General features: G+C 44.5%; 1 protein-coding gene across 1 annotated transcript; it reads right to left on the bottom strand.

Moving 5' to 3' along the window:
- Positions 1-1,175: 1,175 nt before the first annotated feature.
- Vax2 (ventral anterior homeobox 2) lies at positions 1,176-23,733 on the bottom strand. The gene is made up of 3 exons (XM_042699791.1): positions 23,487-23,733; positions 4,877-5,064; positions 1,176-1,654 (listed from the first exon to the last, which is right to left on the bottom strand). The coding sequence occupies exons 1-3, from the start codon at positions 23,731-23,733 to the stop codon at positions 1,214-1,216; spliced, it is 876 nt and encodes a 291-aa protein (XP_042555725.1). The 3' UTR covers positions 1,176-1,213.
- Between the last annotated feature and the right edge of the window lie 178 nt (positions 23,734-23,911).

Raw genomic sequence — 23,911 nt, 5'->3', positions numbered from 1 at the left:
ATTTTCTGTCGTTGTTGGTCATGGGGCTTGAACTCAGGGCCTGGTACTGTCCCTGAACTTTTTTGCTCAAGAATAGGGCTCTACCACTTTGAGCCACAGCTCCACTTCAAGGTTTTTGTGGGTAAATTGGAGATAAGAGTCTTGGATAGCTTATTTTTTTCTTTCCTTCTTTTTTTTCTTTCTTTCTTTCCTTCTTTTTCTCTCCTTCCCTCCCTCCCTCTTTCTTTCTTTCCTTCCTTCTTTCTTTCTTTCTTTCCTTTCTTTCTTCCTTTCTTTTCTCTCTTGCCTCTTTATTTTTCTTTCCTTCTTTCTTTCTTTTATTCTTTCTTTCTTTCTTCAATTGGTTGTGGGCTTGAACTCAGGGCCTGAATGCTGTAACTGATCTCTTTTACTCAAGGCTAGCACTCTGCCACTTTGAGCCACAGGTTCACTTCTGGTTTTCTGATGGGCAACTGGATATTAGAGTCTCACAGACTTTCCTGCCCGGGCTGGTTTTGAACTGCGGTGCTCAGATCTCAGCCTCCTGAGTAGTTAGGATTACAGGTGTGAGCCACCAGTGCCCAACATATTTTTAAGTTTTTGAAAGAGAAGCTTGTCTAGGGTAATGGTTAACCAAAGACAGCAATGTTGCATTGTGGTGGCAATGGGGGTGCTAAGGTGCATGCTCCATTGGGAGTAGGAGTTAGGAGCCTGTGGATTCACACGCGAATGTCTCACCCAGCTTGAATCCCACATTCCAGTCCCCCCTCTCATTTGAGTCCCTTGATTTAGCCTATTTTTCCTTCGCAGTGAGGGCAGAAATTGAACAAAGTTAGATGGTGCTGTGGGGACTGGTTCCTTTCTTTTCATAGTTTTCCTTTATTTCAGTGAGAGACACCCATGCACACTGCACTTACACGCATACACATACACATAAACACACACACTTGTGCACACACACATACACACGCGCGTGCGCACACACACACACACACACACACAAACACACTCTGCGGGGACCAAGGCCATTTGGTCAAGTCTCTGAGCTGGGGGCAGATGAGGAGGACATGTGGTTTGCCATCCCTCCTCTTCAGGGCCTGCTCAGTGCAGTTGGCTGGGACTGGGAGGCTGGGCAGTGCTGTGCTGGGGACTGGAGTGTCCAGAGTGTCACACACACATACACACACACACACACACACACACACACACACACACACACACACACGTGGGAGTCTTAAGTGTTAGCTTTCTTGCTGCTGCATCCAGGGCTGCCTCCTTTGCGGTCTAGTTTACTGTAGGGCTCAAAGGCAGAGGATCCCAGTTCATAACCAGCAGGCAAGTCCAGCAGTGGGGCTGTGGCAAAACAGACGGCTGGCAGAGGGGGCGGCAGTGGAGGGGATCCTGAGGCTGAGGGCAGCGGGTTGAGGCGAGGGGAGGAGTTCCTGGGGTCACCCAAGGAGGTGGCCCTGTGGACAGCAGACAGGCCAGACAGGCCAGGGGTCAGTGCCAGGAGGCTGGGGGCCCTGGGAACAGACAGCAGCCGGCCTTGCTCCAAAAGCCGCAGAATGTTGGAGGTGGCGAAGGCCTCGGAGGCAGAGGATGATGCCCGCTTCTCTTGGTCCCTGCTCTGGTCTTTCTTCTGTTTGGTGCGGCGGTTCTGGAACCAAACCTTCACCTTGGGATGTCAGGAGGGGAGAGGGGGACAGCAGAGCAAAGTGGACAGGCGGAGGAGACAAAGAAAGAAGTGGAGGGATGGGAGGAGGGAGACACATGGGGTGAGAAGGAGAAAGATTATCATTAAGGTCTTCTCACAAGCAGCCTGCTCAGGGGAACTGATTAGGGACTCTCATCCCTAAATTACGGACATCCCTTCATTGCTGAAGTGGATTTTGGCCTAGGATGAAGAGATGGATTGGCAGACAAGATAGGTATAATTTATGAGTTCAACATCCCTTCTTGGTCTACCTATTCTGTTCTTGGGCATGTTTATGGCCTTAGCCACCATTTATGTTCTGATAATTCCAAATTTCAGCTGAGACTCAGGCTTTTTAACTGAAGTCTATGTCAAGAACCCCATCAACTGGTAGATATCATGTAATGGGGTTCTCCAAAGTGCCCCTGGCCATATTCACACAGTAGCTTAGATGGAGTCTCCACAGGCTCTCCTTATACCCCTTCCTCCATGATGGCCATCTCCATCCCCCCAGCCCTCTCCCCACTGCCATACAGGCCCTCTTCCATGCCCCAGTCCCCCCCATCTCTATGGCAATGCCTCTTGATCCTGGCCATTCATGAGAGCTACTCAAAGAGCTTAACCTTGAACATGAATCACCCAGTCAGAAAGGGAGATAGCTGGGATCCAGGCTCAAGCAGTTGCTACAACTCACCAGGTGATTCCAAGTTGAGAAAAACAGTGCTCTGAAGGTCTAGGCTCCAGCTGCCAACTCTAACACCTACAGGAGCAAGAGGCAAGGTGGGAGCCTCTGGCTCATGGTCCACCTTGACTCTGGTATATATACAAAGGGTGCCTGAGCTCATTCTTACTCTGCTAACAGTATCCATTCCTGCTGCCTTCCCACTGAGTTTTGACTTTGTTCATTTATTTACTTATTCTTTTCTAACCAAGTATGGTCTTTTTTTTTATTTTTGTTTATCAGTTGTGGGGCTTGAACTCAGGGCCTAGATGCTGTTCTTGAGCTCTTTGGCTCAAGGTTAATGCTCTGCCACTTTTAGCCACAGTACCACTTCCAGCTTTTGAGTAGTTAATTGGAGATAAGAGTCTTCATGGGGACTTTTCTGCCTGGGCTGGTTTGGAGCCGTGATCCTCAGATCTCAGCCTCCTAAGTAACTAGGATGATAGGCATGAGCCACTGGTTTGACTGGTAAGTATGGTCATTTGTACAATGTATAAAACAAGATGTATGGAGTATAAAATGATATCTGTGATAAGAATAAAAATATGGTAGATATTAATGTGTTAATAGTATAAAACCAGAGAGCATTTTGAAACAAGAAAATAGCTAGTTAAACAGTGTTTGTGGACTACTAAGTAGCTCTGATTTCTGAGTTGACAGGTAGGTATTTGATGCTGGCCAGGCTTTCCAGTTGGAGTAACATACAATACACTAGCTCCTATTCAGAGATTTACAGTTTAAATCTTATGTAAGAGGCTGTGCAATTTCACCAGGGCCTGTGGTTCTGAATAATGGCTGTGGTCTGTCCTGGGAAGGACTGCTCCGAGAGAGTCTGAGGCAGGGAGTACAAATGTCACATGCGAGGAATTCTGGAATCTTATCCACCTGGACAGTGGACTAGAAGATGGGTGCAGGTTCTTGGAGGGCATCACTCCTGGGCTTTGACAAGTCCCCACATGGAAAGGCACAGCCAGAGGACACAATAGATCTCTTTGAGACACTTAGCCTCAGACAGGGTCTGTTGTTGATGGTGTGGGACTACATGCCACATTTGGTACGAGGAACCTCTCACATCAACCCCCAAGGTTATGCTGAGGACTAAACTAGTTAGGATAGATGAGCCCCCTAGGAGAGAGCCGGGTAAGAGAGGCCCCCAGGAAAGTTTACCTGAGGCTTATGTATGCTATTGCATAACTCTGGCATCAAGGAAAGACAAAGGAGGGTGTGTTACCTTCCTGTGAAGGTGACAAAATGCCAAAAAAAATCAACTTAAAGGAGAAAAGTTATTTTGGCTCACAGAGGAGAGCACCCAGGGACAAAATAGGGTCCCCAAGGATGACTCCTATGGACTTATTCCCTTCAACTAGATCATACCTGTTAAATTTCCATCACTTCTGTGTGTGTGTGTGTGTGTGTGTGTGTGTGTACGCGCGCGTGTGTCCTGGGGCTTGAATTCATGTCCCCCAAGCATGAGCCATTATGTCCACGTCCAGCTTTTATGGTAATTGGAGATAAGAGTCTCACGGACTTTCCTATCTGGACTGGCTTTGAACTGTGATCCTCAGATCTCAGCCTCCAGAACAGCTAGGCTGACAGGTGAGAGCCTAAGCAAAATCTTGACTTGTCTGTGAAATGGGAGGGATTCATCCACTAGCATGCAGAGCACTTTGTACCTGATGCTGATAAGTACTAAGCATCATTTTTACTATTATCATTTTGTGGTTCTGACACCAGCTTCAAGTGTCTCCATTTACACAGGGCAGGTACTCAGTTTATGAGAGGACCTTCCTCTGGGTTAAGTACAGAGGGTGGGAAAGGGTCCAGAATGGCGAAGAGATCCCTAGCCCAAAAGTGTCACATTTCATCTCTCTCCAGAATCATTTGTTTGTTTGTTGATCTGGAGATAGGCTCTTGCTCTGCTGCCTAAGCTGGTCTTGAAATCCTGAGCTCAAATGATTCTCCCATCTCCCACATGCCTAGGATTACAGGCACATGGCACTGTACGGGGCACCTCCCCAGTTCCTTTGTTTCCAGCAAGCCAAACCCTTGCTATCCCTTTCTGAGGTTCTACCCATATCCAACATTCCCCTAAGTCAGTCTCTGCACCTGAGTGTCTCCTTGCCCCATTTATCTGGCCCTCTCACATTGTACCCAAGTGCAAGATGTATTTGAAAGGCTTCTTCTGTTGGCCTCCCTCTGGCTTCCCTCTCTCATTATATAGCCCAGGCTAGCCTCAAATCTGAGATCTTCCTAGCTCAGTCTCTGGAGTACTGGAATTACAAGTGTGCGCTACCAGGGCAGGTAAGACTCACTTGCTGACAGTGTGCTTGCTTAGTCTGCTACTTACTTTATACCTACCACTCATGCCTATTTGAACTCCTCTAGTCAAGTCTCCCGGTGGTAACACATGGCCTCATACCCTAAGTAGTTCCCAGACTGCCACTCCTCTCTAGGAGTGAAGAAATCGAGGCCTGGCCTTTTACCTGTGTCTCTGAGAGGTTCAGCTGGCGGGCCAGCTCTGTGCGCTCACGGCCCACCACGTACTGGCAGCGCTGGAACTCCATCTCCAGGCGGTATAGCTGCTCTGCAGTAAAGGAGGTGCGAGTCCGCTTGGGCCGGTCCAAGTCCAGGCCCTTGGGCAGTACAATTTCCCGGATGGTTCCCTTGGCATCTGTGGGGTCCATGAAGGGAGCCAGGTTAATTCGCTAGCTGGGTTACATCACCAGCAAGTGTTGTTGTTGAGACAGGGTTTCATTATGTAGTAGGGAAGACTTATTGGAGTTGCCTAGAAGCCAGCCAGGTCCTAAGCTGTGTATGTATATGTGCACATGTGCATGAGTGAGCCCTTTGTCTTACCGATCCTTCTAGGGTCCACTGGGAGGCTAGCTGCTGGTGCACAGGGGAACAGAATGTGTAACTGGGATCCCCAGGAGCAGCCCAAGGACAACTCCCATGTGACAGGAGAGCAGAAGTATGTCCAGGCTCTGGAACAATATTCTTTAGGCCCAGCATTTCCATAGTTTGGAACTTAATTAAGAGAGAATGTGGCTTAGTGGTAGAGTGCTTACCTAGCATGCATGAAACCCTGGGTTTGATTACTCAGTACCACATAAACAGAAAAAGCTGGAGGTGGTGCTATGGCTCAAGTGGTGGGGTATTAACGTTGAACAAAAGAAGCTCAGGGACAGTGTCCAGGCCCTGGGTTCAAGCCCCAGGACTGGCAAAAAAAAAAAGAGGTTGAAAACCTTGGCACACATTTACCACATATAATCACTTAGTATCAACACAACATGTCAACCATTTTCCTGAACAAAATGGTTAGGAAAGTAAGTTATCAGCTATAACTGTAAGGGTGGAGATGATCTGAATTTGAGCCATCAGATGGTAGAAATATGCAGCCTCATGTCCTGTAGGATTTACCCAACAACTCACAATAAATAGTGCTTCCAGTAGTGAAAGGAGATTAACCGTAACTTGCCATAATAGAAGAACAGCAGCAATGGAAAGTTAAGCAGTGCAGAGCAGTCCTGATAACCAGAGCAAAGCAGCCCTGGTAGGCAGAGCATCAACACAACCTGCACAGCTGCAGGAATTCCAATATCCACCAGGGGGAGCACAGTTGGCCTTTGCAGTATGATAGAGGCTAACATTTTAGTCTTAAGGTCACATTTCTGTAATAATTGCTTTAGGCCAAAATCTGTTTTTGTATTGTAACCTTCCCAATGTCTCAATGGAGTTGGAGCTGCAACATGGAAATCTCATTTTACTGGTGAAAAAACAAGAACACATTTTAAGCAACTTACTCATGGCCACACTGATAGTGTTCAACAAACTAAATACACCTGAATTTTACGATGCTTAGTACTATACACCTCTAATCTCAGCACTTGGGAGGTAGAGACAGGAGGATCTTGAGCTCAAGATCAGCTTGGGTCTCAAAAACAAGGACTGGCAATATAAAGCTCAGTGGTAGAGAGTTTGCAGAGGTATGCCAAAGACCCTGGGTCAAAGGGTGGAAGGGTAGGAGAAAACCACCTCATTTGAATTCATGAATACCTTCTTTGGATAATCTTATTCTTTTATTTGACAGGTTACAGTAAAAAAAGATTTTAGCTGAGCACTGGGGCTCACACCTGTCATCTTAGCTACACAAGACGCTGAGATCTAAGGATCACGGTTTGAAGCCAGCCCAGTCAGGAAAGTCCATGAGACTCTTACCTTCAATTAACAACCAGAAAACTGGAAGTGGAGCTGTGTCTCAAAGTGGTAGAGCATTAGCCTTGAGCAAAAAAAGCTTAGTAACAGCTCCCAGGCCCTGAGTTCAAGCCCCATGTCAGACAAAAGAAAAAAGAAAGAAAGAAAACTATTTTAGTTATGGTTTCAAAAAGAAAGGAGTCTTTTGAATGGGTTCATCCTCCTCCTGGAGTGAATGTGAAAGGAGTTCTAACAGGATGTGCTGCTCACCAAAGAGTGTCCTTGTGTCAGGGTTAACTTCAATCTTGCACTCTAGTCCCCTGCCCCACAAACTGACTCTTGAGGGTTCCTGCCTATGCCAATGGCTCCTCCATAATCTGGCTCATGATTCCTGCTCCTGACCTCAGAGGTTCTCAAGCACCTTCCTGTTCACAGTCATTCCTAGGAAGAAGGCAAGCCACTGCTCAGCAGGATCCCTTTCTCTGTCTTCCTATATTCCAAGCCAGCCCAAGTCCTCCCCTGACACCAGACCTCATCAAATGCATGAGGGCCTTGTTCTTGAAGTATCATAGGAACCAAATGCCTCTGGGGAACTCTTGGTCCCTCAGCTCCATCCTTTGCACATTCCAAAAAATATAGGGTAATATGTGTGATGACTCTGTGATGGAGCTCATCTTCCTTACCTGAGTTCTGCCATTGTCAATTGTGAGACCAGCCTGAGAACTTCCTTACAATACCCAAGTGGCTCCATCTGCAGAGGCACCGGCATAAGGTAATGTGTCTGTCCCTGCGGGGTATGGTCAGGAAGAGATGCTGTTGCATCTGGTCCTGAAGACTTCATACTCACTCCCTAAGACAGTCTACTTGAGCCCGCCCCTGAAGCACTTGAGTCTGAGCACGAGGTCAAGACAGACATAAACTTCCCTTTCCTCTTCCAACAAGCACAAACAAGGTCAGCTCTCTCCCTCTGGGTACACTATCCAGGAAAGGCAATCTCAGACTTGCCACTGGACACTACAACATGCCACATAACCACAGCTTGGCAAATGTTTTCTCATTAAGCTACATCCCAATTACATTTTGTTTGTTTGTTTTTGGTCCGGTCGTGGGGCCTGAACTCTGGGCCTGGACGCTGTCCCTCAGCTCTTTAGCTCAAGGCTAGTGCTCTACCACTTGAGCCACAGCGCCACTTCCGGTTTTTTTCTTTTTTTGCTTATGTGGTGCTGAGGAATTGAACGCAGGGCCTCATGCATGCAAGGCAAGCGCTCTACCACTGAGCCACCTTCCCAGCCCTACATTTCACTTGTTAATGTTGAATTTCTGTGCTATTTTTAAACCGATTTTATTTTAAAACTCTAAAAAATGAAAATCTCAAAATTAAACTGCCATTTAGACAAGCACACAAGATGTCCCTTCTGGAAATAAAGGAAGAGGTGACACTGTCATCCAGGAAGCTACTCATCACCTGACTCATGAAATTGTAACTCCTTTGTACAACTTCCTAATAGTGACAATAGCATTTTTAAAGTTGTCCTGCATCACTAGCCACCATATAAAGACAAATTAGAGCTGTGATGAGAAATACCTATTAGGATGGCTAAAGGTAAAAATATTTAAAAGTCAGTGTGGTGGTTCACACCTATCTTTAGTTCAGTTCTTCAGCTCTGGTGGGTTATGGCACAGAGGGAGAATTTGACCACGAATGAGGATGAGGAGGAAGCGCCTCTGGGATGACACAGTAATTCTGTATTTTGGTGTAACTGTGGTTATATGCATCTGTGGTTATATACAGATCATATAGAACTATATGCAAGAGAGGGGGCGGGGAGGATTGGGGGGGCGGAGGGAGGCTGGGAAGGGATGGGAAGGGAAAACAAAGGAGGAGACTACAATGCTTGATAAGAAATGTACTCATTATCTTGCCCATGTAATTGTAACCCCTCTGTACAGTATTTTCACAATAAAAAAAATAAAACTTAGGGCTGGGAAGGTGGCTCAGTGGTAGAGCACTTGCCTTGCATGCCTGAGGCCCTGGGTTCGATTCCTCAGCACCACATAAGCAAAAAAAGAAAAAAGAAAAAAGCCGGAAGTGGTGCTGTGGCTCAAGTGGTAGAGCGCTAACCTTGAGCTGAAGAGCTGAGGGACAGTGCCCAGGCCCAGAGTTCAGGCCCCATGACCGGAGACCCCCCCCCCAAAAAAAGTCAACAACAGCCAAAACATGCCTCGAAGCTAGAGTGCCCTGTTGTCCCCTCAAAATACACAAATTCACTAACGCAAAGAACTCACTACCAGTTTCCTAGGTGCCTCAGCCTGCCACTTGCCGATTGTGAGATGACTTTCTAAATGGCACAAGATAAACATTTGTCATTTCAAAAGTTGTGTGCTTATTTAATGTTTATTAGAAAAAAATTAAACCCATGATTTTACATGCTTAGGAGGAGGCTAAAGTGAGTATTTAATTTTAAAATGCATTGTGGTAAAATATCAAGTAAATAAATGGATTTGGAGATGGTGCTCAAATGATGGAACAATAGTAGGCAATAGAATGAAGGTTCCAGTACTGAATACAAGCACATACAGCAATCTATTTCAAGAAGATGGCACAAAAAAAGAAATGTACTCTTTACCTAATTTATGTAACTGTAAACCCTCTGTACATCAACTTTATAATAACAAACAGACAAAAGATAAAAGAGACAGCCAAAAACTGGACACATGCTAGTCAATAAGTGGAGCTGAGTAGGTTGGTGACCATAAATTATCTACTGGGAATAAAATGAAGTACCACTCTTACACTATAAGTAAGATACTTCAAGTAAATCTTAAAGCCAATTATAGAGCATAAAATGATAAAAACATTATAAGAAAATATAGGGGGATATTTTTGTAACCTGAGGTTTGTAAGGAGCTTTCTAAGCAAACTGGAGGCCATAAAGGGAGCATAAATAATGCATCTAACCATGTTAAAGATGCAAACTTGTGTATGAGACAATCACTGATGCCAAAGAAAAATGCTGGAAACACTGTGAAGGGCCAGGTGCTGGTGGCTCACAACTGTAACACTAGCTACTTAGGAAGCTGAGATCTGAGAATTGCAGTTCAAAGCCAGCCCAGGCAGGAAAAACTGTGAGACTCTTCTCTCCAATTAACCACCAGAAATCTGGAAGTGGTGCTGTGATTCAAAGTGGTAGAGCACAAACCTTGAGCAGAAGAACTCAGAGATATTACCCAGGCTCCACAACCAACAAAAAGCAAAACAACAACAAAAAACACTGTGAAAGAAATCCTTGTAAAAAGATGTGAAGAAATGATATCCAGAATAAACAAAATACAATTATAAAAGAATTTTTTTTACTATTTTCCTTCCTCTCCTCCCCTCTCCCACCCCTCCCCTTTCCTCCTCTGCCCTCTTCTCTCTCCTCTTCCTCTGCTTCCCCTCTCTTCTCCTTCCTTCCTTCCCTCCTTTGTTCCCTTCTTTCCTCCTTCTCTCCATTTTTTGTGGTTCCTTGGAATCCAACCTAGGGTCTTATATATTACAGGCAAACATTGTCAGCTCAATAAATAATATTTTATAAAGGAAAAGCTGGGCAGTAGTGGCTTATGCCTGTAATCCTAGCTGAGGTCAAGAGGATTGAAACTTCAGGCCACTCTAGGCAAAAAAAAAAAAAAAGTTCACGAGACCAAGTTTCAATCAATAGTGGTGATGGTGATGCATTCCTGTCATCCTTGCTATGACAAGAAGTGTAAATGGGGAAATCTTGGTCCAGGCCAGGCCAGGCAAATATTGAGACCCTGTTTTTAAAATAACCAGAGCAACAAGAATTAGAGGGGTAGGTCAAATGGTAAAGCACCTGCCTAACAAGGGCAAAGCCCTGAATTCAAATTCTAGCAACAAGAAGAAGGAAGCAGCCTACCAGAAAAAAATGCATAAGTAATTTATCTAGAGCATTCGCCAAAAAAACCCTATAAGATGGACATAGTTTTGTAATTATCAGGATAATGCAAGGTTAAACAGCAATCAAAAGCCACTGTCACTGTAAGCTGGTAAAATCACCTATAGGTGATTAATAAAAGAATAAGGTACTTTAGAGAAATCATCATCTCATATCTGTGTAGGACCATAAATATTACAGCCTTTTTTTCTTTGTTTGTTTTGGTTGGTCATGGGCTTGAACTCAGAACCTGGGTGCTGTTCTTAAGCCTTTCTACTCAAGGCTAGCACTATATCACTTTGAGTCACAGCTCCAGTTCTGTTTTTTGATGGTTTATTGGAGATAAGAGTCTCATGGCCTTTCCTGCCTAGGCTGGCTTTGAACTGAGCTCCTCAGATGTCAGCCTCATGAGTGGCTAGGATTACAGGTATGAGCCACCAGTACCCAGTGTTACAGCTTTTTAAGATTGCATTTATCTAGGGCTGGGGGTATGGCTCAAATAGTAGAGCATGTGCTAGCAAGCATAAAGTTCTGAGTTCAAACTCCTGTACTACTGCTCAAAAAAGACTTCATTTATTAGGGCATAGATTAGGGTACATTTGAACTACAACATATCTTAAAGCAATCACAATTAATTGGAATGAAACAATAATTTTATGAACTGATATTAACTGTGAGAAAATAACTTAGGAAACAGGAGCTCTGGTGACTCACACCTTTTAGTCTTGCTACTCAGAAGGCTGCAATCTGATGTTTGAAGACAGTCTAGGCAAAGTCCATAAGACATTTATCTTCAATTAAGCTCTCTCTCTCTCTCTCTCTCTCTCTCTCACACACACACACAGACACACCCACACAACTCATGAAATAATGTATAGCATTATCCATATTTAATAAGTACCTACTAGGTGTGAAGTGACATTTTTTAGAGTCTGGGAATATAGAAATGAGAAAAATAATGTTGTTCTTAAAAGACCTCGTGTGCAAGAGGGAGGCTGTTAATGAATTTTAAGTAACTTATTTTAAATAAAAACCAGTTTTGAAATAAGAACGTTTACAATATTCTGTAATAAATAATGTTTTGTAATAAAAGTGTTTTTATACTAAAAATTACTTTTAATAAACAATTTAAAACCGGGTAAGACTTGGAAAAAATTATATTAAGTGAAGTAAGCCAGGCCCAAAGAAACATAGGTCCCATGGTTTCCCTTATTTGCAATATGTAGTATATGTCTGAGTCAAGCAGAAAAGGTCAGATAAGGTGATGTTAGGGAAATGAACCCTAAGCTATGTATTCAAATGTTTTTTTCTTTCATGCGATTGTTTCTAACACGTTTATAAGATGATTTCTTTGTTGCTTTGTATGTCCCTCCCCCACAGTATAACCCCTGCTTTCACTGTATTTGATGTCAGTATAATTTGTGGAGGGGAAGGGAAAAAACAACGGAATTTAACTCATCCATTAGAAAGAATGATATTGCATCATTTGCAGATAAATGGAAGGATCTGGACAGTTGTGTTAAGTGAAAGGAAGTCAGACCCCAAGAAACAAAGGTTACCTGTTTTCTCTCATATGTGGAAGCTAGAATTAGTGTATAAGTAAAATATAAGTAAATACTTTAGGTAGTATATAAGTGTACACAAATGTAATAACTGAAAAATAGTAGGCTCAGGAGAGAACTCAAACAGTGTAATGCTCTAGAAAGGCTAAATCAAAGGTCAACAAAATTAACACCAGAAAATGGGTAGTTGAAAGGGGTGGAGTAGATGAATGAAAACAAGTAGTGCGGTGGGGGGGGTGGGGGAGGAAAGACTGGAAAATGCAGTTAAAAAATTCAATGCATAGCAGCCATTAGAAATGACAAAATAATGGCATTTGCAGGGAAATGATGGAGCTAGAAGGAATCATGTTGAGCGAGGTAAGCCAAGAGCAAAGAGACAAACGGTACATGGTCTCCCTGATAAGTGGATGCTAAATCCAAAATGTTAGGTGATACGACAAAATTAGCAGGGCTTAAGAAACAAAGAACTTCCACTCATCTGGTTGAACCACTACTAAATAACCCCATGCTGCTGATCACATGTATGGTGTATATGTGTATACCGTTATATGTTATAGATCGTGATAGACAATTTGCTCCAGGAAAGTTAGAATGAACTTGTGACTTTAAATGAGCATCATTATTCCACAATACTGTGAAATTTGGGAAATTATGTAATCACTTAATCACAATTTAAAAAAAAAGAACCTGGGGAAGGTAGGGAGGGAAGGGATGGTAGGGAGAAAAAAATGGAGGGGGTAACAATGCTCAATAGGAAGTGTACTCAATACCTTGCTCTTGTAACTGTAACCCTCTGTATAGTATCTTTACAATAAAAAATTTAAAAAATATATATTGACAACTTGAAAAAAATTCAATGCATAGCCTACAAAATTAAGAAAAGTGAGGGAACTAGGGAAGAGATGGGTTAGGAGGGATGGGTCAGAATGTTGAAATTGATCAAGGCATATTGCATTCATAAACTGCTTTGTTAAATGGCAACTCCTTTGTGCAACTACTTAAAGATAATAAAAATATTTAAAATTCTTATGGATAATTCATTCTCCAGCTCATTGGTGAAATTAAAAGTGGAAGAATAGTTAAGAAAAAGTATTAAAGAATGAGGAGAGAGTGTTATTGCCACACAGCAAAGAATATTTTAAATCTACAGCAACTGCAATGGTATGATGCTGGTATGAGAGTTATGAAATAAATCCATGCATCTAGGGGGATTTAGAGTGTTCTGTGAATATAATATTCCAAATTAGTTGGAGAAAAGCCTGGATTATTAAAGACATAGCTTTTGGAAAATTAGCTCATTAGTAGTGTTTCTCACACTGCATGTAAAAATAAGCACGTCTATCTAACCCCTAAGTAAAAAATAACAAATCTCAAAAAAATAAAAAATAGAAAAAATAAAGGGAAATAAATGACAGATTTGAGTATCTAGAAATAAGAGCTTCTGTATCATGACAGATGGCTAAAAGAAATGATAGATTGGTAGAAAATATTCATAATAGATGTCTAGTACAAGCAGCTTTGGCAGACCTGGAGCAAAGTCAAGCAGCCCAGTGGAAGTTATCCATAGAAGAAAAATATAGGTGGCTAATAAAAATGAAAATATACTAAAATCTAGGAGTGAATCAGAGAAATAAAAGTGAGACCAGCAGAGATATATTTTTTGAGACGTCATATTTTATCAGACTAGAACTATGTGCTGGCCAAGTTGAGAGCATGTTTTCTCAATCTCTGCTAATATTCACATAATTTGATACAATTATACATTATGAAGGACAATTTTATAATAAACAAATAAATAAAAATGGCACAGATGATTTGTCTCAGAAATTTTATAGAGATTTCTATTGCAATACTATCCCTCATTGAACCCAGGACCTTGTCTATATCAGGCAAATGACCTGTCATCAAGCTATACTTCTAGCCTACCCTTGAAATTTATGGAAACAAGGTGTGTGTATGTATGTGTGTATGTCCACTTCCATGGATTCAACTAACCTCAGACCTAAAGTACTCAGTTAAAAAGTGCATTTCTACTTATTATTAAAAGATTTTTCTCCTTATTCTCTAAACAATACAGTATAACAATTAATTACATAGCCTTTACTTTGTAATAGGTAATATAAGTCATCTAGAGATGATTGAAAATATCCAGGAGGATGTCTGAGGTTAAATGTAAACACTGTCTGAAACATCTGAGAATGTGTGCATTGGAATGTGTGTGGGGGAACACTGTACCAGATACTGAGGGATTTGTGTATATGTGTGTGAGGGGGGAGGTATTTTTACTTTGGATAGATAAAACTTTTCTAATTAGGAACTAAAATCTAAACCATAGAAGAAACCAATCACCTACACATGATGATTATTTCCATTTCAATTTTGGGGGAGGGAATTTTACAAAGTTTAAATAAAAATGTGTTTGCAACACATGTCACAGTGTTTTCAATTGTAAGAAAACCACAAGCAATACAATAGAATAATGGCTAAGTATAAATAATTCACAGAAAATAAAATTAAATGGATAAATATATTAAAACAATAGTCCTCAATTGTAATTGAAAACTGAATTTTCTTATTTGAAAAAATTTTATCCTACAAGTTAGAGTATATTCTAGATTAGAAGGATATATTTACATATATATGTGTATGTATACTTTCATTGCAAGAAATAGAAATGAGTTTTAGCACAAATTGTGGAAATGTCTATAATAACTTTAAGTGCACATACTTAGATTGCTAAAATTTCAGGAATTTATTCTCTAATTATGATATGTATGTATGAAATGACCCTTACTATTTTAAACATTTTATTACAAATGTTAAGCATAAATTAGAGCATAAGGAACTATGATATTCAATTTTCAACTTTAAATTTTATCAACTCAGGAACAGTCTTGTTTCTTTGGTACTGACACAGTTTTAAGCACATCACAGACATTGTATCATTTACCCACAGAAGATTCCTTTAAGAAATATAACTACAATACTATTATCACAACAAAACCAATGTTTCTTGGCATTAAAATATCCCACTTGTTTTTACATTTTCCAAATTGTCTCATGAGGTCTATTTTTAAACTATTTGTTCAAGTTAGGATGCAAAGATGTTCACAACATTATTCATGAAAAAAATGAAAAAAATAGAACCAACCTAACTCTGTCCACTAATAGAAAATAGTTAAATAAGCCGGGCGCTGGTGGCTCACGCCTGTAATCCTAGCTACTCAGGAGGCTGAGATCTGAGGATCGAGGTTCAAAGCCAGCCTGGGCAGGAAAGACCATGAGACTCTTATCTCCAATAAACCACCAGAAAACCGGAAGTGGCGCTGTAGCTCAAGTGGTAGAGCGCTGGCCTTGAGCTGAAGAGCTGAGGGACAGCGCCCAGGCCCAGAGTTCAAGCCCCACGACTGACAAAAAAAAAAAAGAGAATAGTTAAATAAATAGTATAATACCTGTGTAGTGTGATACTGTGTTGCTATTCAAAAGAAACAAGTAGTTTTTGATTTCCTCACTCTATTGGTTAAATGGGTAAAAAATTGTGTGGAGAAATGAGCATTTTCTGCTATTGCTGGAAGCAGTGTAAACTGCTCCCATTGGATGGAGGACAATTTGGCATTATGTTCCAAATTATAAAAACAGATACCCTTTGACCCAGTAACCCACATTTTAGGAATTCTTTGACAGAGATACCCATTCACTTGGAAATAACCAAGGAGCAAATTTATTTACTGCAGCATTACATATAACAGTAGCAGGGGCTGGGAAGGTGGCTCCGTGGTAGAGTGCTTGCCTTGCCATGCATGAGGCCCTGGGTTCGATTCCTCGGCACCACATAAGCAGAAAAAGCTGGAAGTGGCGCTGTGGCTCATGTGTTAGAGCACTAGCCTTGAGCTGAAGAGCTGAGGGACAGCGCCTAGGCCCAGAGTTAAGGCCTCACGACCGAAAACAGAACAAAACATGTAACAGTAGCAGAATTATATATATAAGCTAAATGTTCACCACAGGGCACCCAGTTACATATATCATGGTGTGTCCAACCCTTATAAAGAGAATAGTATGCATTTGTAAAACAAAAACAAGTTCTTTCCATGCCAAGATATAATATAAGAAAAGAAAAAGTGGCATAGCTACACTAACTTGCAAGAGCAAAAAAAAAAAAAAAAAATTATGGGGTAGGGCATTTTAGAAAACAATAAAAATGGCTGCCTTCAACCAACCGGGAGGGAACTGGGGGATGGGGACAGGGATAGGTTTTTTCACTTTGTACTTAAAAACAAATTTTGATATATGTATGAAAAAGATGGATGAATTTCTACTTTACAATTATGTGAAAATATTGTTAAAACTGTGTTCATTAAACCTTTTAAAGAATCCAGCATTTACACTGCAAGAAATTTATTTCACTGTAAGGTCAAAACGGGCAGAAAACCTCTTCTTTGCTTTGGGAGTTCATTTCACAGTGTATTTGTTTTTAAAAAACAAAGAGAGAAAAAGAGAAAGAGAAAGAGAGAAAAAAGAAAGGAAGGAAGGAAAGAAGGAAGGAAGGAAGGAAGGAAGGAAGGAAGACAACAACCAGAAGGTCCTTTCTTTAGGGAAATTAAGTATTTCCCAACTATGATGTTGATTTACAATCAAAGAGCCAGAATGAACTGATTAACCTGAAAAAATGCCCAAGGCAGATTTAAAACAAAACGTTTTAAAGGTAAGTTGTAAGCATCCTGTCTAATACGAGTCTCTTCTGTGCATATGTTTGTATAAGGGAGTGGGAAAATGGCCTGTCAGGGTACCAGGAATGGTGGCTTATTTTAGGGGAGCCTTCGACCGCTTCCGGTTTTGTCTTTCGTCTGGAGCACGTGTTACTTATTGAATTGTACTCAACTATTTACAGGTTCACATGGTAAGTGTGATCTTGGCAGAGGCTAGACATCGAGGGATGTGTTTCCCTCCAGCCCGGCTGGGCTCAAGCTTGGCGGGTGGACGCTGAGCGCGCGAGCCTTAGGAAGGAACAAGGATCCCAACAAAACGCAGAGCCAGCGCCTTCCATTGCCCTGATTTTTCAGATTCCAGCCTCGGGCTGCAGGACCGCGCGACGCGGGGAGACAGAGGCTCGGCTTTAACCCGCGGTTCTTTCAACTCAGGCTAGTTTTGCAAAGGACTGCGAACACCCAGCCTCCTGCCCTGGCTCTCCGACCCTCGCGCTCCAACCGCGTCAGCCCTGCCTTCCTTGGTGGTATGATCATTGTGAAAAAAAACATTAATTTAAAAAATTTGGGCTGGAGGCGTCTCCGCGGTATTGCTCCTGCCTGGAAAGTAGAAGGCCCCGCCTTCAAACTCCAGCACCTCGAAAAATACTTTTAAAGAGAAATTTGGAGGTGGAGTTGTGGTTCCAATGGTAGAGGACCGGCCTCGAGGGGGGAAAAACGCTAAGGATAGTGCCCAGCCTCTGAGTTCAAGCACCAGTACTGGCACCAAAAATAAATAAACAAAAATTAAAAGGTAATTTAAGTTATGCACATGTATGAGACTAGAACAATGAAATCTGTTGAAATTGGCTTCAGAAGTCACAGAAGGAGAGGAGAGGAAGTGACAGGTGAGATTGATCTGGATACATTGTACGTCTTTATGGAAATAACACAATGAAATCCCCTTGTGCAACTAATATATGCCACTAAGATGGAAAAATAAAATATAAAATAATCGTAATGATCATTTTAAAGGTTAAGGTTTTTCAGGATTTTTCTTTGGTTCTCATAGTTGCAGAATTCAAAAAGTAAGGTGTGGTTAATGTTGTATTTTAAAAATACAACATCCCATGACTACCATTTCATATACTTTTAAATTGTAACGTCAAAAAAAATCTCAGAACATATGTTCTAGGGTGGGGGACAATTTGCTGCCTCAGACCTAGGGAAATGTGTGGACAGTTTTGTCTCCTTTCATGTATTTGCCAAATTAAAAAAAAATCTGTGAGACCCTACTGTACGCTAAGGGCACATCTGTGTGGATGGAGGTCATAGTGCCCACCTCCCACTTGGTTCCTAAAGTGGCGCGGAGGGAATCTGGCTCCCGCAGCCTTGGCGTGAACACCGGGCTCACTCGGGCCATCCCCCGCCTGCCATGGGAGCATCTCCAAGCTGGGAAGCTGCATGCGGGCAGCCCCCGCTAGAACCAACCTGGCACATACAAAGCACCCTTACGATTTCTAAGGAAATCCTGAAATGAGAGAAGCTAGGCCTTGAGAGAAGAGGTCTCTCCCTGGTCTCTGCAGGCACCTGCTGGGCCTTGCAACGCCTTCTCAGCCCAGCATGGTAGCCAGCACGCAGTCTTAACTGGGTGTTCTCACTATTGGCTTTAAGGGCTGATTCCCTCCAGCTACCTCTTCCACCGTGGCCCAGGCCACCAGGACACAGAGGAGGTGTCCTGGAAGAGGCCAGGAGGCTCCTAACCGCAGCAATCCCGGATAGCAGAGGGCAATAGCTTGCCTAGCTCCCCACCTTCTTGAGGATCTCCAGTAGGTTTCCACTGTCTCTGCCCCCCACCCCACCCCCGTCTGATTTCTTAAACTGGGACACAGAACCCGGCGGATGTACAAAGAGAATCGGCTACAGGCTCGCCGAGAAGACTCAGTGCAATCGTTATTTTATATGAAACAAAAAAAAAAGAAATCGAAGGCAAAATTTACATGGTCTTCTTTCCGTTGAAAGAAAATTATCCAACAAGGGGAAAGTTTGGAATAGGGAGCAAGCGAGGAAATGGCGCCTCCTGGGGCTATATTACTAGTAGGTACTTTTTATCCCCCAAAGATGGGGCAAAGACCGAAGACTAGAATCAGCTGCGGGAGATGGCCCCGGAGTGCAGGCTGGAGCGGTTTCCTTTTCTGTGCGCCAGTTCCTATCCAGACCTTTCAGAGTCACCTGGCTCTCTCTACCTGGGAGTCGGTGAGTGGAGGTGTGTGTGAGCAGTAAGTGTTGTCAGAGTGGCAGGAATATCAAGAAAGGAAAAGAGCCATTTAGCGCTCCCTCCACGGTTCCCTGAAAATGAAGCCTGAGTAGAGAAGACACATATTTGGCTGGGGGTTGCTGCGGTTTATGTGGGGGGGGGGAAGGCTAAGAGGGGTGGTGAATAACTAAAGGGGAAAATAAAGCCCCAAATGATGGGGCTTGATAGACTTCAGCCAGCATGTGTGGATCTCCTGCCAAAACAGGAGCAGCAAAAGGAAAAAAAAATATGCCATTAAACAAATCCACCCCAAGAAAATAAAAAAGAAACACAGTCTCCAAAAACACCAAAATTAGTCAAATTAATAAATAAAGCCAGGTATGGTGGGGCATGCCTGTAAACTCCGCGCTGGAGAAGCGTAGGTAGGAGCATAGGGAGGTGCCTGGGCTGCATAGCTAGACCTTGACTCAGAAAAACAAACCACGAACCACTCCTAACAACAAAACCAACGTAAAATTCTTACAGTGTGGTCCCCGAACGAGCCCTGTAGCGCTTGGAGAGTGGACCTGGTTATCAGCTCTATTCATAGATTTATAGCAGCAATGGCAGGCGCCCCATCTTTGTTGCCTGCTCTGCCAAGCTAGGCCTTCAGCCTGGACAATTCTCTTTAGGCCCAGTTGCTGGCCGGAAATGAGCGGCAAGGCGGGGCTGAGTCCTCACCAGGCTGCTGGGGGTGAAGGGGTGGGGGTGTCTATCATCCCAGCAGTTAGTTCCCAGCCAGAGCCTCTGAAGTCCTGGCCCCTTGAGTGGCAGTACTATTGGCAATGTCTGTTAGGAGGTAGGCCCTGAGGATTGCCCTCCATTGTGCTGTGTTTGTACACAAGGGAACAGGAGTCCCCACTGATTACCACTAAGGCCAATTCCCATTTCTCCCAACACCCTTTGGCAGCAATTTCCTAGCCATCCTTCCCCCCCACCCTCCCTCTGACACCAAGACTCTGGGACTGCCTGTCTAGTTCTCTGGTGAGAGCCTTGTGGTTTTTTGTTTTTGTTTTTTTTTCTTGCTGGTTAATTAATGAGTTACTTCTCCCAAGGATCCTGCCATTATTCTGCCCTCCTCTTCCAGAGGGACAGGAAGCCAAAGGTGTGCATTGAATGGATCTTTGAGACCCAAAGCAGGGAGGCCAGCTGGAAAGGGGTAGTGGGTGAGCAAATACTGTAGTCATGCATTATCCCTAGGGAGACACATTTTAGGCTCTATCAAATACCGCTGTTGAAGTCACATCTGGCTTAATTTGGGAAGCACGTAGGCATATCTGAGGGAGCGGATGGGATGCCAGCATGGATTGGAAGATTATAGGAGTTTTGAGCTATACTTTTCCTTGGTCTTCAGCCTGCCGGCATCCCAGCTCCACCAAAATCGCCCTGCTGCAATGTTAAGAAGTTAACCTTGGCTCAAACTGCCTATTTTTTCCCAATTGATTCCTGACCATGGTTGTCCTACTCTTGCCATTATAAAACAAAAAGACCCTCCTATCTCTACTTCTCCATGACCAAGGGCTGAGCACACAGGGTGTGCTGCTTGAGGCCTGGGAAGAAGCCTCACTGTGTCAGAGGTGAGGTGGGAAGTACTGGTAAGCACATGCATGGTAGCTTAGTGGCCTTGCTTATGCCATACGAAACAGCCTCCATTTTGAATCCACTAAGGCAGAACAGTCAGCCTCCCCTGGTCTCTCAGCTGAGCAGAATCAGCCTGAGAATTAAGTCATGGGCCATAGTCCCACCAAAGGAACTAGGGAGGGCTATACTCTGGTGTCTCCAAGGTGACACTGATTCTCCTTTTACCACCACTAGCGGGTTCTTGACCTAAATGCTGCTCACTTTCCAATGTCACCCAGGTATATGTGCATGGGATGGGGGTGAGTTGGGAGGGACTTTTGACCATCATGGCCCACTGCTCCACCTGCTAGAAATGTTTTGTGGGCCACCCCCTCCTTCTACCAATGAATATTTATGAGACCCTGCTGGGTGTCAGTTTACCTACAACAACTCTGATCCTTAGCAAGCTTAGGACAGATGAGGAAATGGAGACAAAGGAATTGGTTTAGGTTCAGAGGGCTGAAGGCCAGTATTCTAAACCAACTTTGTGTATCTGTGCCGCCTGAGCCATGCTACTTCCCAGTGCCAAGGGACCCTCTCAATAAATTGCTAGCCTGAGATGCATTCTCCGTTCTCCAGAAGGGAAGTGCAGAATGAAAGGAAAGCTGACAAGACCCAGAAAAAAGGAACTCTCTCTTTTGAGGGGAGTTACCCCAGCTGCATCCAAGACTGAAAAGGCAAATGCCACTGCTTCACATTTTAATGGTTTTCTTCCAAAAACACTTTGGGGGAATATGTCCTCAGAAATCGAAGGCAAAATGTACGTTGAGCCTGTGAGAGGGCCAAGGCTTGGCAGACTTCCCTTTGCCAGTTTTCAGATCTCTTCCATCTATCAGTTTCCACTCTGAGCCATGGTGGGGCTGTGAGTGACTGACACAGGTGACCCTGAACAGGAGGGATTAGTGGTAAATGACATCCTGGGCATTTTAGGCCTATAATAACCTCCTTGTCATTAAATGGGGAAGGGCAGAGGGATTTATGAAGGATCCATTTTCCTTTCATTTCTGTTAGGTGCATGAATATATTGGTTGTGCTTTACAGCTAATATTTCCCTTGTATTTTACAAATGTAATGACTTGGTCACGAAGCATGTACATTTATAAAAGTTCACTCCCAAAGATGTAGGCAGGCTTCCCTACCTGTGTGTTAGAACATCTCTGCCTGGCTTAAGTGGCCCCACCCTACAGCGTGGAAGTTCATTCCCACTATCCAGTGTCTGCACTTGAAGAAGGTTGCATGGACAGCTCTATGTGTTCGTTCTATACAAAAGTTAAGAAACAGAAACGGAGCAGGAAGGAGCTGGGCTCGGAATGCACCGCTCCCTGTCTTGGCCAAAGGCAATGCCCATCTCTGAATGCAGTGCAATGTGATCCACCACAGCCAGAGACTTGAGGTCTTACCTACAGATTTTCTCAGTGAAATCAAACTGTAGACCCCTTGCACTCACAGCCGATAAAAAAGGATTTGAATTAATTCCAGGTGCCTTATAGGTCCACACAATTGTTGGAATTTCCGTTGGCCTTTACTCAAGATTGTCCCCAGAGCGATGGTGACCCTCCAATCTCAGGGCTTCACTCCAGGTTCCCTGAGTTTCCCTCGGTTCCTTGCTTTCATGTTGGGCTGCTTCCCTGCTCTGCCTTGCGCCCCATCTCCCCTCTTGAGTTATTCTCAGAGGCTTCAGGGAGCTTCTGCCACTCCGCCATGGTATTCCAGAGCTCAGAGCAGAGAAACTCGGGGCAGAAGATGAAGAAATAATGTCTGGCCAGTCGTGCCTAGAGGCCCAGTGGATTCCAGGATGGGCGCTTTGTGAAAAGAGGCTGGAAAGAGGCTGGGAGAGGAAGACAAGCCAGCCGACAAGCCAGCCGAAGGGGCTACGGCAGGGAGTGCTCCATACTAGCCTTTGCAGGCTCCGGGTTGGGGAAGGGGGGAGGGGGGGGAGTAACAGACTTCATGCTCTAGTGGCAGCCTGAGAAAGGGGTGAGCACAAGATCCCCAAGACTCCTTTTCTCCTTTCACATAGCGTGGGAGGCCCAGATGTAATAAAAGCGGAGCACCCGGCTTCTCAGAGGAGCAGAAAACCTGCCCTGGAGACCTGGGACTCCCCATCCCCTACCTCGGTTTGCTTGCAGAGAGTGCTGGGAAGGCGCTGAGAAATGGTCGGGCAAGAAGAGAAGAGAGGGAAGAGTAAGGGAGAAAGTGAAGAATGCCAAAGAACAGGCCGGGAGAAGGAAGCTGGGCCAGCTGGGCCCAGGCCCCGCGAGGAAGTGGAAACTGGAACAGTGAAGCACGGGCTGGGGCGCTCAAGAGCATGCTATCTTCCAGGACCCTCGACCGAGAACGTCTTGTGACGGTGCCGATTGCTGGGGACAGGGTGGGGGGAGGGCAGGGGGCGAGGGAGGACGGGGCCTCCTTCAGACGATACCCACATCCTGGTCTCTGTGGAGCGCGCGGTACACTTTTCTCCGACCTTGCCCTAAGAGACCAGGGACAGTGACCTAGCTCTCAGCATTCTGTCGCTATGATTGTACCCAGCCAGATGGGCCTAGGGTGAGGGGATGCGCGCCCAGAGGATGAGAACTGGAAGGCGGAGGAACGGAGGCTTCTTTCATTCGCTGCTTTGTCCCCTGCGCTCAGCTCAGTGTGTAGCACACAATAGGCATTCAAAAATAATATCTGTCGAACGAACGGCTGTGTGATGAGTGAAGGAATATATGGATCGAAAGGTGAAGGCTGCGGGGAGGTCGGAAGCCCCAGTCTGGATAACGCGAGGGCCCAAGGGAATCGAAACGCCGGCTGTGTCCCCTTACCTCGTACCAGGATACGGCGGCAGTGGTCTGCCTCGCCGGGCCCGGGCTGCCCATCACTGTCCGCCCCGCTTTCCCTGGAACCCGAGGGGCTGGAGGCTGAGGTCCTGGCAACCTCCCTTGGACTTTGGCCACTCGCATCAGCTCGAAATTCTTCCGTTTCTCCGTGATCCCGGTCGCGCCCACTGCTGCATCCAGACTCCGCCCGGCGCGCCGAGCCGCGGTCGCGTTCGGCGCCCCCATCGCCCATGCCGGCCGCCACTGCCGCGTTCTCCCGGCCCAGCCAGCCTGGGCTGGCCAAGCGGGCTGCTCCCCGCCCCTCGCGCCCCCTCCCGACTCCTCTCCCCCGCGGCCCCGCCCCAGCCCGGACGCTCCGCCCCTCCCTGCTGATTGGGCCGGAGTCAGGGTGCTGGGCCTGCCGAAGCTTT

This window comes from Dipodomys spectabilis, unplaced genomic scaffold (genome assembly GCF_019054845.1).
Source record: "Dipodomys spectabilis isolate Male_0828 unplaced genomic scaffold, ASM1905484v1 ptg000262l, whole genome shotgun sequence".
NCBI lineage: Eukaryota > Metazoa > Chordata > Mammalia > Rodentia > Heteromyidae > Dipodomys > Dipodomys spectabilis.
Note: the sequence above shows the minus strand (reverse complement) of the source record. Positions and strands in the feature narration are given on the sequence as shown.